The sequence below is a fragment of the Columba livia genome, chromosome 1 (genome assembly GCF_036013475.1).
Source record: "Columba livia isolate bColLiv1 breed racing homer chromosome 1, bColLiv1.pat.W.v2, whole genome shotgun sequence".
NCBI classification, from domain to species: Eukaryota; Metazoa; Chordata; class Aves; order Columbiformes; family Columbidae; genus Columba; species Columba livia.
This window is the reverse complement of record NC_088602.1, coordinates 127,498,556-127,512,446: the sequence shown is the minus strand read 5'-3', so window position 1 is coordinate 127,512,446 and position 13,891 is coordinate 127,498,556. Positions and strand designations below refer to the sequence as shown.

General features: G+C 42.5%; 1 protein-coding gene across 1 annotated transcript; it reads right to left on the bottom strand.

Annotated features, from left to right (window-relative positions):
* Nucleotides 1-410: 410 nt before the first annotated feature.
* Nucleotides 411-10,427, bottom strand: HAO2 (hydroxyacid oxidase 2). The gene is made up of 8 exons (XM_005506258.3): nucleotides 10,276-10,427; nucleotides 8,468-8,620; nucleotides 7,387-7,538; nucleotides 6,260-6,543; nucleotides 5,673-5,888; nucleotides 3,714-3,872; nucleotides 1,996-2,065; nucleotides 411-710 (listed from the first exon to the last, which is right to left on the bottom strand). The coding sequence occupies exons 2-8, from the start codon at nucleotides 8,596-8,598 to the stop codon at nucleotides 655-657; spliced, it is 1,068 nt and encodes a 355-aa protein (XP_005506315.2). The 5' UTR covers nucleotides 8,599-8,620; nucleotides 10,276-10,427; the 3' UTR covers nucleotides 411-654.
* Nucleotides 10,428-13,891: the final 3,464 nt, after the last annotated feature.

The following is a 13,891-nucleotide window of genomic DNA, read 5'->3' as shown; positions in this document are numbered from 1 at the left end:
CCTGATCACTGCTTGGATGAGTTTGCAGTGCAAATTAACTATATAGTGAAGGAAGAGGCTCTCTTGGCAGGGGCCACAGGTGTTGCTTTTGTTACTAGGGATTTCAGTGCTTTGCATTTAGAAGCAGTGGGCAGGAATTGCCTCCACCTCTAAAGGGTAGCCGGGTTCCCTATTAGCTGATGCATCTTGTTTCTGTGTCTGTTATGAATGTACCCATGGAAGCCCAAGCTGTGGAAGATATCAGCCACAACACTCGCTGCCCTGGAGCAGGAAAGGTGTGTAGTTTGAGTTGCAGTCAGACTTGGTAGCACAACCAAGTGGAAGCAGCAAGGGACATAGTTTTTCATGGCTGGCTGCCTGATATAACAGAGTTTGGGAGTGAAGCCCAACGCAGGTAATGCCACAGAACAGCCAGTTTAAAGTACATTTATTTAGGTAAATAGCAGTTACCTAAAGTGTTAAAGAACTTGTTGGTCTCAATAAGAGAACAACCTTTGCTAACACAAAGCTGTTCCTAATCTCCTGAGAAGTTTCCTGAACACCTTATCAGGTACTTCTTGCACATTCAACATTTGCACCTCCTTTTCTCTCTTCAGTCTGGCTTGGGACCTCAGTGTGAGCTGCCTCTGTTTAGGGAGCACTGCAGGATGCTTTTCACAGCTTTGAGAACTGAACTAGGTGTCGGCCAATCTCTGAGACGCTGGCACAGCCTGAAATAAATAGAAAAATGAAACATGGTGAGATAGAAAGGTCTGTTGATGAAACCTGGAAGGCCCTCCCTCTGAATCGTGGTCTAGTCTTGTATGAGCCATGCATGGATAGGTTGGTACTTCAGCAGCTCACTCACAGGAGCCCTACTCCTCAATAGTATCTTCAGCCTTGAGATTAGGCACTGGGCTTCCTGCACAAGAAGAGTTAGAAACGCGAAAAAGAAAAAAAAAGGATGCTTGTTACAAGCTGAGCAGGGAGCCATCTGATTCAGAGAGAAGTGGAAAGCAGACAGAAAAGACACAGGGATTGCCATGTGCCAAGTGACCGCAGGTGGAGATTTGCATTACTGTTTCATTTGGTCAAATCTGGGTGGAATTTCACAGCCCTGCCAAAAATGTCCCAACCTGCTACTCTTGCTGGGTTCAGTGTCCTTTCGCATGTGAAGAAGTGTGAGAGACTCCTTGAAAAAGAACTTGTAGGAATCTTTACTAGCTGAAAAATTAATAAAAAAACCCAGCCTGTTAAGAAATGCTCATCGGGATTTCAGTTCCATTCTCCCGGTCAGAGTTGCTGTCCACTTGAGTTCATGGTTGCTAGAGCATGAAAATCTTTAAAATGTGATCTGAAGTGGGATAAGCCTGATGTGTCTGAGTACTTCTGCACTGGACCTCTATGTGATACTTGTTCATGTGTGAAACTGGAGTTCGCACTGGGCTGTGCAGGGAGGGACGTCACACACAGCAGCTGTGGGCAGGAGCAGAAGTGGGAAACGCAGAATGAGGAGCAACAGTAAAAGCCTGGAGAAGACTTGGAGGCTTTTAAAGCATGTGGCATACAGAGATTTGAAGCTGCACCAACAGACGGTATTCTCTAATACACAGAGAAAAATTCTGCATGCATTCTCTCTGAACCTTTCATGCAGGAAAAAAATTGCTTGCGATTTACCTTAGTAAACATTAAATTAAATATTAGAAAACATATGCTGCAGTTCCCAGCAGAACAGAAATTCCATGTTTTGCTCAGCTATACTCAGCAATTTTGCATCTCTTTAATTAGGTCAGAAAGCTGCCTTAACTTCCTCCTTGCAGTCTTCATTGGTAATGGCACCTGAAACGCCAAGTGGTTTCACAGGAAGCAAAGAACCACCTTAAATATAGCAACTAGACCCAGCACATCTCACATGGATTCCTTTTTTGTGACCCACCCCCCAGGCTTCTGATTTTAGATGGCTCGCATACAGAATCCTCTGTATCACCGATTACAAACAACCTGCAAAGCACTTACCAGCTAAGGCCATTGACAAACGAAACTCATCCTGCAAAATTCTCAAAACATCTTGCAGACCTTCTTCACCCTGCTCCAACAAAGAAAGCAGTCAGGGTAAAAGGAGCCCTGGCACAGAGCAATGCCGCAGGATGCTTGCACTCTGACAGCTGGGACAGTCCCTCAAGCCCCTGCCGATTCCAGTCTCTCATACAGAGGAATGATTAAAATGATATTATGGATACGCTCAGTTCATCACAGATTGATTTTAGATTCTTTTCCTTTAGTGATACATCTGAACAGGGAAAAAAAACAAAGCTGTTTTTCACATCTGACATTTTCTAGCTGTTTTTTTCTTAGCTTTCAGTTAACCCCCACCAATGGGCTTGTTTTAAAATGTCAATCTTTACAATGCTGACAGTATTTTATGAAGTAATGAGAGTTTTATGTATGGTACAGCTTCAAAAACTTTAGTTTACTGAGATACCAGACTCAACCTTCAAAAATAGTACAGTTTGTTTTCCTCCAAGCAAGTGACACCAAGGAGCTCAAGATACGTTTGATTTTGATCTCACTGTAAAATGTCGGAGGACTTTTTCTTATTTCTCTTAATTTTTGTTTTTATTTCTTGCAATGGAGAATGCTTCAGGTGCAGACAATATCAGTGCTTGTTCATGCCCTTCCTTTCTTGTATGCTAGGGCAATGCCACTGAGATACAACTTTAGGGACACTCTATGGAATATAATACCGAAGCACAGCTGAACTAAAAAAATCCCAACTCCTTCCTGTTTGCATTGTGGAAAAAATGCAGGCAACTCAAAGCAACACCCTTTTCCTGTTAGGTGCTTTTTATGTGTTTACTAGCAACAGAAACAGTGCTGCCAACTCTTCCAGGTTTCTTAGAAGATTCAGGTGATTTCTTGCTTGAAGCCTAGCTACTGGAATCCACAGCAATCACACTATTGGACAGGAGTCTCATTTAAAAGATAGGAAATGTTTCTAGACTGTAATTTTTTTTTTTTTTTAATTCTAGAGAAGAGCTTGAAAGCTCCAATCCAGAGGCTAAAAGGCAAAAATTTAGCAAAGCAAGCAACTGGTATAATTACATTTTAATTTTAATTATATGATGTTAACCTTCTGCATCAGAGGTCTAATTCGTGACCGGATCATAGAAATGTGCTAGTAGTTAAGAAACAGCAAAGCTGGAACTGTGGTAGCAGCAGCACACTCAGGCACCTACAGGACATGGTTATGCTCAGTTTTGTCCAAAATGTTTCAGACATCAGTGGGATGGAGTTCTATATATATTTCCAAAAAATGAATAAGAACTCTATGAAACTGCTGTATCAAAACCATAGGTCTCCAAGTAAACTGACAGCAAATAAAATTGTCAGACTCATCTTTGTGGCAAGTAAGCCCGCTTCTAATTTTGAAAAGCGCTGATGGTCCTGAGTCTTACAGTATTTTAGAATCAAACTGCAACACTAAGAAATCAGGTCCCACAAAACAATCTTATCAGCTTCAAAATTCTGTTTGAAATTTGTAAATTTCAGTGGTATTTTAAAACCACAGAAAATGCCTGGTTTTGATTCAATTTGGGGTGTTTCCACTTAGAATCCAGCAAAACAAAGCCAAAATAATGGGTAAGATTCTTCAATGGTGAAAACTGTCTATGACTTTTAAATAACAGCAACAGAGTACGAGAAGTGGACATACAAACTCAAAGCTTCTTACTCACCTTGTAAGCCAGACCCCATAAAGCTGGTCTTCCAATAAAGACGCATTTTGCTCCCAGTGCCAGTGCTTTTAATACATCACTTCCTTTTCGTATTCCACCATCCAAATAAACTTCAACGCTGCCTTGTACTGCCTCCACAACCTCGACCAGAGCATCAATCTGTAAAGAAAAAGCCACTCTCACCTTGAGGTCAGCTTTTGATTCCAAGAGAAAGAGGAAACATTCCAAAGTGACAAGCAGAGATGAATTGCTTCGATAGCACACTTTCTTGAAATGAAATGTGACAGTTCATCACCAATAGCTTGGCACCAAAAGCTGCAGAATAAAGTGCAGCTCCCTCTTCTGTTTGCCAGATAGTTAATTCCAATTTCTAGTGCTTTGCTTATACTGATATTCTTTGCTAGTAGTTCTGGTAAGCGAAAAAGTTACATTTGCAGTTGCTTTCTGAAAGATTTTTAAAATAAATTTGAATTGAAATAATTGTTGTTAATATCTTTCATTTGAGACGATGAATGACACAAATGTTCGTAAAAACTGCTGCTGTCCAAATTACCTGAAATTACATTTCAACCTTATCTTGGTGATTGCCTGTCTAAAGCCTCCTCAAACCTCCTAAAGCATCTATGAAGGATTTAATTTGCTATGTAGTGCAGTCCAGGTATCATTTCCTCCAGACTAAGCCCCCTGATTCCCTAAGGTCTCTTCTGTGGAGCACAGTGCAGTGCCAGGCTGGTAGTGCCTGGCAGCACCACCCGGAGACACTGGCTCTGGTCCAGTATAACCAGTGGCAGGACATTGCACTAGGCCTAATTAACCCTCCTTTGCAGCAAAACCCAAGGTCTCTTTCTGCAGTGTCTTATACTCTTTTGCTTTCTTTTAATCTTTTTTAAAAGTAGATCAACTCTAACTAAGATTACTAAGTAGTTTTTTTTCTAATTGGCCAACATTTTTTCCAGAATTTTAGACTGAAAATTTTCAGGCTGAAATTTTCCAAGAGTAGCTCAGCAAGAGCAGGGAAAATACCTTCTGCTGTCAGGCTTGATACCAGAGGAGTAGCAGAGCTGAACTAGGTATCTGCTGGTTTGTCTGTGTATGTAAAGAAACTCATAAGGTAGAAGAGCAGTTTAATGTGAATCTCATTTCTACTATTATGTCCTTAGCATTTAGATTAAAATTTTTAATTCACTATTGTCAGCCTTGACATATAACAGAATGGAGTTCCCTGGTGCCTACTTCTACTTTTCAGAGGAAAACAGAGAAAATAAAGTCTGTAAGATACTATGCAATGTAGAACTGTAAAATAAGAACAATTGGAAAAACTGACAGGAGCTAAATTGAGCCAGTAAAATATACATCACAGTATCACAGTATACATGTGTCCAAACAACCTGTGATTTCTTTGTACAGACTAAAAAGCGACTGAATTTTTCTCCAGATAAGTTATCCTTTTTCTGGCTCATGAAAGTCAATAAATTCCTATTTAGACTTGAGTCTTTAAATATGCAAACAGACCTCTCGCTAAATCTAGCTGCATTGTTTGTGCATGTTTTGGCAGATGTGAACAATGAGAATATTTTATGCTTTCATTTGTAGATTTTTGGTTCAAGAGCTTCATTTTATTTTTGCTGCAGTACGCAAAGAGTACATGTGCCACTGCCCCAGCTAGTGAAGACATAGGCAGAAAACTTTTACTGACTTAGGCCAGTACTTCATCTGCAGTTATGTGGGCTCAGTGCTGCTTACAGAACCCTCTCAAGAAGCTGTGACAATACTTCAGTGGGCAGCCCATGCCAAAACATGCATCTTACCAGTTTAAAGTACATCTGTACAGATCCACAGTCATGCAATGAACACGAAAGGCCACCAGAAGCTTATATACAAAGACAAGCATAGACATAACCAGGTTAGCACCAATGTGCATGCAATACATGCTTTTGGGACATGTGTTTTCTAACTTACAGTGGCAGGTCCTCCATCCAGTTGCCTTCCACCATGATTGGACACAATAATTCCCTGAACTCCATGTCTCACTGCCAGCTCTGCATCTTCTTTCGTCAAGATGCCTTTGATGATGATGGGCAGGTGGGTCAAGCTCCGCAGCCAGTAGATATCACTCCAGGTGACCGAAGGATCAACACTGTTGGGTGGCAGTCCATACTCGGAGCGGTCATCTCCCTATAGCCATAGGACAGAAGGAAACTTCATCTGAGCTGTAACAATACAGAGGCCCCTTGAAGTCTTTCTCTGCCCTAGAACAGATTAATTAAACATGTTAACAGACATATTCATCAGCTCCTGAAAGCACGTGTCTCCAGAGGAGAATAATTACAATTGGGATGGAGATCAGTGTCTCCAAGGCAGCTGGACTGGAGTTTTGAATCCAGAGCCCAGGCTGGCAGGAGGTCAAGCCAGGACGCTGCAGAACCAGAAGAGGAGAAGATACGCCCTGGGTACAGCAGATGCCAAAACAGCAGCTACCCGGTGATTTTTGTCTCATGTGGTACGTGTCAGTGCCATGAATTAAAGGATGGGATCATTTTACAAACCTCAAAGGCTCCTTCCAAGTTCTTCAGTTTCATGTGGGAAGGAAGGCGGAAACCATTGCGGACATCATCACGTCTTTTGCCCGTGTAGGGCAGATCCGCGGTGAGGACGAGGCCCTGGAAACCCAAAGCCTCCGCCTGTTGGACCAACTGCTGGGAAACCGCCCTGTTGCGGTGGATGTAGAGCTGGAACCATCGGAGGCCGCCGGGGGCAGCTGCAGAGATCTCCTCCAGCGTGCAGGTGGAGTAGGTACTGGCAATGTAACAGGTGTTCATCGCTTTGGCCGCTTTGGGAGGTATTGGAAAACAATCAGAATCAAGGCAATTCCAATGGTCCCACCAGACACCAGGTACAGAAGTTTTTTACATACAATTTGCAGAAAATACCTGAACCCTTGTTTTATTTGTGTCCTACCAAACACGGCACTTCACTGATTGGCAAATATACTCCCTGGTTTAAAAATGGCCGCGTTTACCATGCACTGCTGTAGGATCGTAGTTAAGAAAGCAGGAAAGAAAGGGGTAATTTACCAAGCCGTACTTTCATTTTGCAACTTTTTTTTTTTTTTTTTAAAGCAGGAACTTTATTATTGTGTCCTCGCAGGAATGCACTGTCAAGTGCACTTGGTGTACACAGAAACAGACATGCGAAAAAAAGATATTTCCAGGGGTCAGCTCTCCAAACCCACCATGGGGTTTGGGAAGAGAGAGATTATGCTTTTCTCCAAGAGAGACACTGTTTTTACTTGTAACAAGGAATTCACAGGCTGAGTCCCATCCACCACTTTTATGTCATCTCTAGAGCCCATGTCACTGAGGACCCCGTGTGGTTCTTGGTGTATATCACTAATGTGTTCACCGTCTCTCTAACTTTGCAGCAGCCTTCACAGGGCTGATCTCATAATAGTGGTAGTTGGAGAAGTAAAGCGATGTCTATAAGGCTTCCCATGTACTCTGTGTCACCAGCCCCACATGGGTCATCCACAAAAAGGGCTGTCAGAAAGGGGGAAAGGAGTTTGCTCCTTCAAGCCTGAAGATTTTTCTCAGGCATGCTTGAAGTCATCCTAACAGCTTTTTGAGGTTTTCTATAACCCCCCTTCTTGCTACATGGCAAAAAAGCAGAAGACTACCTCTGGCTGTGCTTTTCTCTCCATCAGGCCATGCTAGCTGGTGGAAGCCGGTAGGGGCAATTCCTACAGGAAAGCTGATTTCGGTCCCCAGGAGCTTAGTGCTAATGTCCGTCGTGGATACATCCCGCAGCATACGTGGCCGGAAATGTATTCTGTAAGGCAAAATAAACCTTTCAGGATGGTAGCTATTCAGTGACTTTTCTAAAGTTTCATGGAAACCAGGTTTTCATTTACCTATCGCAGTGCAGGAATCTGAGCCAATAAAGAGCATATAAGACTCTTCAACCTTTCTCTTTGCTTTTAAAGGTCAATTTAGCCAGCAGTTCAGCCACTTCCATTTTTCTTTAGTCCCATACTCCTGCTTGCTAGCCACAGTACATCATTTCTGCATTTCCCACCTCAGCTCACCAGCTCTTGTTCTCCCACTGCCCACCCCACAGTCCTAGGTTGCTGCCTTCCACTCCACCATTCGTACGTCTGTCCTTACTGTACAATGTGCCTGCCCTCACTCTCTGCAGCATGTTCCCGAATCCCGTACTGCTTACACAAGGGCTTCCTGCTGTTCACCACATGCTCTGTGTTGCATCTCATTCTATTATAGCCACTCATCCCCTTTCCTGTTATACCACACCGTACCGTACCATACCATACCATACCATACCATACCATACCATACCATACCATACCATACCATACCATACCATACCATGCCACACCATACCATACCACGCCACACCATACCGTACCACGCCACACCACACCACACCATACCATACCACACCATACTGTGCCACACCGTACCGTACCATACCATACCATACCATTCTGCACCATACTGTACTGTACCATACCAATTATTTGCCTGGACCCTCATCATCCCTTATGCCTCATGCAATCTGTGTCATATTGAGGCTAGCATCAGAGCATACAGTGTATGTCATTCAAGTAAGTGCATTTTGCTTGGGGACCACTTTGAAAGGGCAAGGTGTAAGGAACATTTGCTTGTGAAGTCCACGTACTTGCACAAAAGCATAGTTTAAAAGTTTGCAGTACAACGTCCATCATTTCCTCCTCCCATTACCTTTTATATGCCAGGATGTTTTCATCTCGAGTGCAACAGTCATCTGCTCCAGCTGCAAAAAAATCCCAAGCCATCTTGGGTAAATACTTTTTAGCATAAGCTTCGAAGTCTGAGAGACACACCATAGCCATTGCCAAGAGAGGCTCTGGGAACCTTGAAGCAAAGAATAACATGGAGAGAAAATCAGTTCCCTGAACTGTCATTCTCTCTTTCAGGGGCTCTAATGTCACCTAATGCAAACCTTGGACCCATCTCTCTTGTAGAAGAGTTGCTAAGAGGTTGTCTCTGTTTATCTTGGCATTCATCCTCTCACCTAGTATGAGGAAAACTTGCAGATGCAGCCATAAGAGTGGGAAGAAGTTGCATCTCTGTGCCTCTCTTTATTCTGTCTTAAACAGAGGCCCGAAGAGGACATTTTAGGTCCTCTGCTATTTTAAGAAACAGCAATTGTGTAATTCTGTCATAAATTCCATCTTAAAACTAGCTGGAGAATTTGTTCCACTAATTCTCCTCAAAGGTTGCCCCAGAACATAATTTGCTGAATTATCCCTTAGGATGGCTCTCTGACTGAATCATTAGTCATGGAATGCAGTGCCTAAATTAAAGCTCATAAAATCTGCAAGCAAGTAAATATGGAGTCTACATCTAACCTGTTCCAGCATGAACACATTGTAAACATCTGAGAACTAGTCACTGTTAAGGCCAATGGTGCAGAAAACCAATTTATTTTCTACAGATCTTCATTTCTCTTTTGTAACAAATATCTTCTGGGTATTTACATTGCATACTGCATCATTGATATGTGCTTAAAAAAAAGGCGCATACAAAATTTGGACAAGCTAGAAAACACTGGCAAAAAGCAAATTCTACAACATGAAACATATTTCTAAGAACTCCCCTCAATCTTTCAGGGAACAGAAGTGACATTGTGTGACCCAGATGTCTAATCAAACCAACATAGATGCTGCCTAGCACATGCCTACACTTTACTTGCTTTTGAACCAGCCAGGACTAAAAACTATGCAAATTAATGTTTTATCACACTAGGCTGGTGTGCGAGGAAACATGCACAAAACACAGACAAAATCAATTTGCTAAATCATTTGTTGCAATTACTTCTGCAGCTCTGATTAGAATAGGCACTTTGCGAGCTAAATGAAAACATGAAGTTTTAAAACAGCTGTGGTTTGGTCTAGTTTTTCTAAAAATGTACAGGAAGAAGTAAGTATCCTAGTTTTCAGGATTAGCCTCCCACCACAGATTAGCAGGGGTTGCAAGCTTCACCAAAACCAGTCCCATGTGTCTGATGTTGTAACATTCCTGGCACAGACAAACACATAGGTTATGTACGCAGATCCAACCTGTCAAACTGCAGACATGGATATGTCTCACTGACTGAGGTGTCTGTGTGTACTCTTGAAAATTAGGACTCATAATTCTCTCTGCTAGGAAAGAGCCCCAGATGAGGGACTCATTGGTAGTGGAAGAAGAGATGTTGCCTGATTTCTTGAGTATCATTTTGTATCCTCTGACAGGCCTTACGTAGCAGGTGGTAAAGTATCCCAAGCCCTCTCTGTATGCCTTCAAAACATCAATCACTGCTGATAGCATGTGTCTTCATATATCATACATTGTGATATACCATAAACCACATATCAAGACTTATGCTTTTCCAACTGTTCAAAAGGTCAAAGCCAGCAAGCCCAAAAAGATAAATCAAGTCCTCTCATGGCAGAATAAATGGGACTTCTAAACAACCGAGGCCCAATCCTCATTGTCTCCCAAGTCAGGACTCAGTTCAGACTTACTTTGGGTTTCAGAGAAGCTGCAGGAGGTGCGATTCTTTCCTTCAGGTTCACCCGCAGACAGGATGTAGAGGAGGTCTCTTCACTGAGTAGCTGCTTTTTTCTCAAGTCAATAAACAATGACCAGAGATTAAAGCTCAATCCCACGGTAAACTTTGTACTGTTTGTGTAGCACTAACTTTGTTTAGCTATCAGGTGATTAAATCAAGCATCACCTTGTCAGCAGCATGATTGCTTGGGACACAGCATTGGAGCTGAGCTCTTTGGCTCTGCATTCATTCAGGCTCTGCATTCATTTAGGGAAGCAACAGTATCTCAGGGCTTTTGATTGAATTTCTAAACTGCTGGTGACTTGCTGCTGAACATGCTATAAATCCCACCAAAATGATGATCCACAGGCAGTGTGAGTTGTTACAGCCCATAGCTACCGAGCCTTGAATCTTCACCACCACACGTGGAGGAGACTTTTTTGCTTCCTACCTTATGTGAGCAAATAAAGTACCCTTTGTCTTGGGCTGTTTTTAAAGGGCTACGAGCGCTCTTGTGGTCTGGTTGCTCTCACACTGGCCCTGCAAATTCCCTCCTCTTTCTCCCCACCCAGCCATCTCCCAGGAGGATCACAGGTCTTCTCCCTTTCCTGTGCTTGTGGCTGGTGAGACTTCTCTGTGCTTCCCTCCATCTCCCCTGTTAAGCATTAACAACTGAGACTGAGGTGCTAACAGATTTATGATATTGATTTAAATTTGCAAGATATGAAAAGTAAACACTGGACAGTTTTATTTGTCTTTTTTTTTTTTTAACCTTAGGGTTCATGTTTTCAATTTTTCCATGCAAGCATTAGACCTTGAAACTTTTATTTTTACCAACTGAAAACTGAGATATTTTCTTACAAACATGTGATACTAGGTGCAGACAGTGAGGCAGAAACTTGTAAAAACATTCCCAAAGTTTTACCAGTATTGTTGCCCTCCCAGCCCAAGCAGCCCAGCTAGGGCAATGAGTGATCCAAAGGACAGGGGAAGAGCTGGAAGACAAACAGAGCTGCAACCTCATGACCTGGTGTCCAATAGGCTGGTCTGACCCAGGACTGCAGATCTGATGTTCCTGACAGCAGAAATCCTAGATCGCTGGCACCATCTTTGCAGCTGTAGCAAATACCTAGTCTTCTGTTAAATGTGTTCACAAGACCCTGACCAAATATGATGAGCTACATCCTCATCTTTCAAAACCTTTTAAAATTCAGCCTTCAGAGCTCACTATCCACTGACAGTGCTGTGAGTCTGGCTTCTGGCATCCAGCTATGGATATAGGTGTCACAAATGAGACAAGGTGTGCACGCTTAGTTAGAGAGCCCGTTAGCTCCTTGGTTTGCTTTCGTGCCCAGGACAACCCGTGGAGCAGACAGCCTTCAGGTCACCTCCGTAGAGAAGAGCAAAGTGCCGTCTCTATTTGCACAGAGCTGAGCACATCCCTGAAAAGGGAAGGAAAATCCTGTGCTTATTCTCTCTCCACTAGATGTCAGCTTTGGGTCATATATGTCAATCTATAGTGGTAATAACAGCAACAAAAACCAAAACAGTCATTGGTGGCCTGCCAGGCACTATAGCCTTTGAACTGATATGGTCACATCAGAAGAGTGCCTGCTAATATGTTTGGAAGTCTCCATTCCCTGTGTTTTATTCATAGCATTTTCTGGTGCACAGCATAGCAATAAACGTAGCTACATCTGGTCTGGCCTGATCTTTGTTTTAGCCTACAAGCTATCTCCAGGGTCTTCTGTCGTATTTCTCATTATGCTGATCTCAGTACTCCACTACTTTAGGGATGCACATTGCAGCCAACTCATCAAACCATAAAGTTTATTGTTTCATGGTTGTCATAACTTTACAGGAATTAAAAATAGACTGTGACTACTGTATTTTGGATCAGGAGAGGGAAAAGATCTCTACTTCTGTGCTGTGGCTTTTAAAAGACTGTACTTTGCATCTAGATATATTCTCTTCCTTCGGCAATGAACTCAGTTCAAAGTAGCAATGACTTCTTGTCCCATAAGTAGTATTTTCTCTGATACTATTAATATTCCTGGTTTAGCTGTGAAGCTCTAAAGTTCTAATGAAATCAAAATTTGCCACAGAGATAATATATTTTATTAAAATCCTTGCTATATACCTGAAAAAAGTGGACATGTTTTGAAGTTTTGGAGCCCTTTCACTGGAGTATGATAAAAGACTCTCTAAAATCTTTGCTGGAAACCTTGCTGTCTTATTTTGAGTAGTGAAGAAAATAATATAGGAAATACACACCTGGTCCAGCCTTGCAGGTAGAGTGTCAACCAGTCAACAGCCAAATCTTCATTTTTGCACAGCTGGGGTTTTGTAGTTGCTTACGTTTCAATACTAGCATAGTCAAAGGCTCGTGAGTTCAAACAGAAAGATCCTGTGTAAATCTGTGCTCCGGTTCATATTACAATCACGATGCTCATTACTCCAGTGGGCTATATTTATTTGCTTTTCACAGATGGCAAATCACCATGGGTCAAGCTGACATGTACCTCATTGATATATCCACTAGTGGTGGGTTTAGTCTGGGGCTTTACAATACTTCAGTGAAGAATCTGGTGATGTCTAAGCAATGTAAATAACTCAGATGGCATAACAGTTTGCACACAGTCACCACTGTTTTTCTTTATTAGATGTCTTTCTTGGGCATGTGCCCCATGTTTTGAAGGAAAACTCTTTTTCCTTGCATGTCGGTCATGCAAGAAAGTTCTCCCAAAAATAAATATTTAAACAGCCATCCCTCTATTATAGGTGGAGATGGCAACAAATATTATATTTAACATTGCCTAACACTTTTGATTATAAGATCCAGTTTTCAGTTGCTTTTAATTTTGTCATATTTTAATCATTCTAGGCTGAAATTTTCCATCCTCAGTCTCTGTGTTGGGCTGAATTTTTTTGGGAACGTTTCAGTGAAAGTCAGTCAGCAACTTCCAAGAATGAGGTTAGTGAAAAATATGGTGGTTGGCCCATGCTGAAAATGCCTTATGGTGGTTTCACTGCAGTTCGATGCTTCATGCAAGGGCTTGAAATTAGCAGGGGCTGATCCCTGGGGGCATCAGCCTGTACTTGCTGGCCATATGAAAATCCAGCCAGATCTGACCTAGCTGTAAATCACTGCTCTGTGCTTCACATGCTCAACAGAGCTTGTCTGAAATCCAGATGTTGCCTTTACCGAAGACTTGCTTAGTGCAGAGCATGGTTTTGCCCATGGCCAAAGGAACTCAGAGAGCCCCAAATATGAGTAGATGGCAGAGAGCTGGTCAGCCCCCAGCTTCCCACCCCTTCTTGCCACCTGTGCTTGGATTCAGCCTTAAACAACACCAGAAGGGAGAAGGAAGAGAACAATAATGGCTCGAAAGAGGAGCCACAGGACAGCACCTAGGGACAGGCAGTGTGGGCAACAAGGTCAGAGATGGAGCAGATGGGAGCAAAACAGGACAGAGATATGCCAGGGTGACAGGACTTTAGGGAGATAAAACAATCGAGAGAAGGGGACAAATCTGGGGAAGAGGCAGAAAGGGACAGCCTGTGACACATTGGGCAGAAAGAGTTCTTGG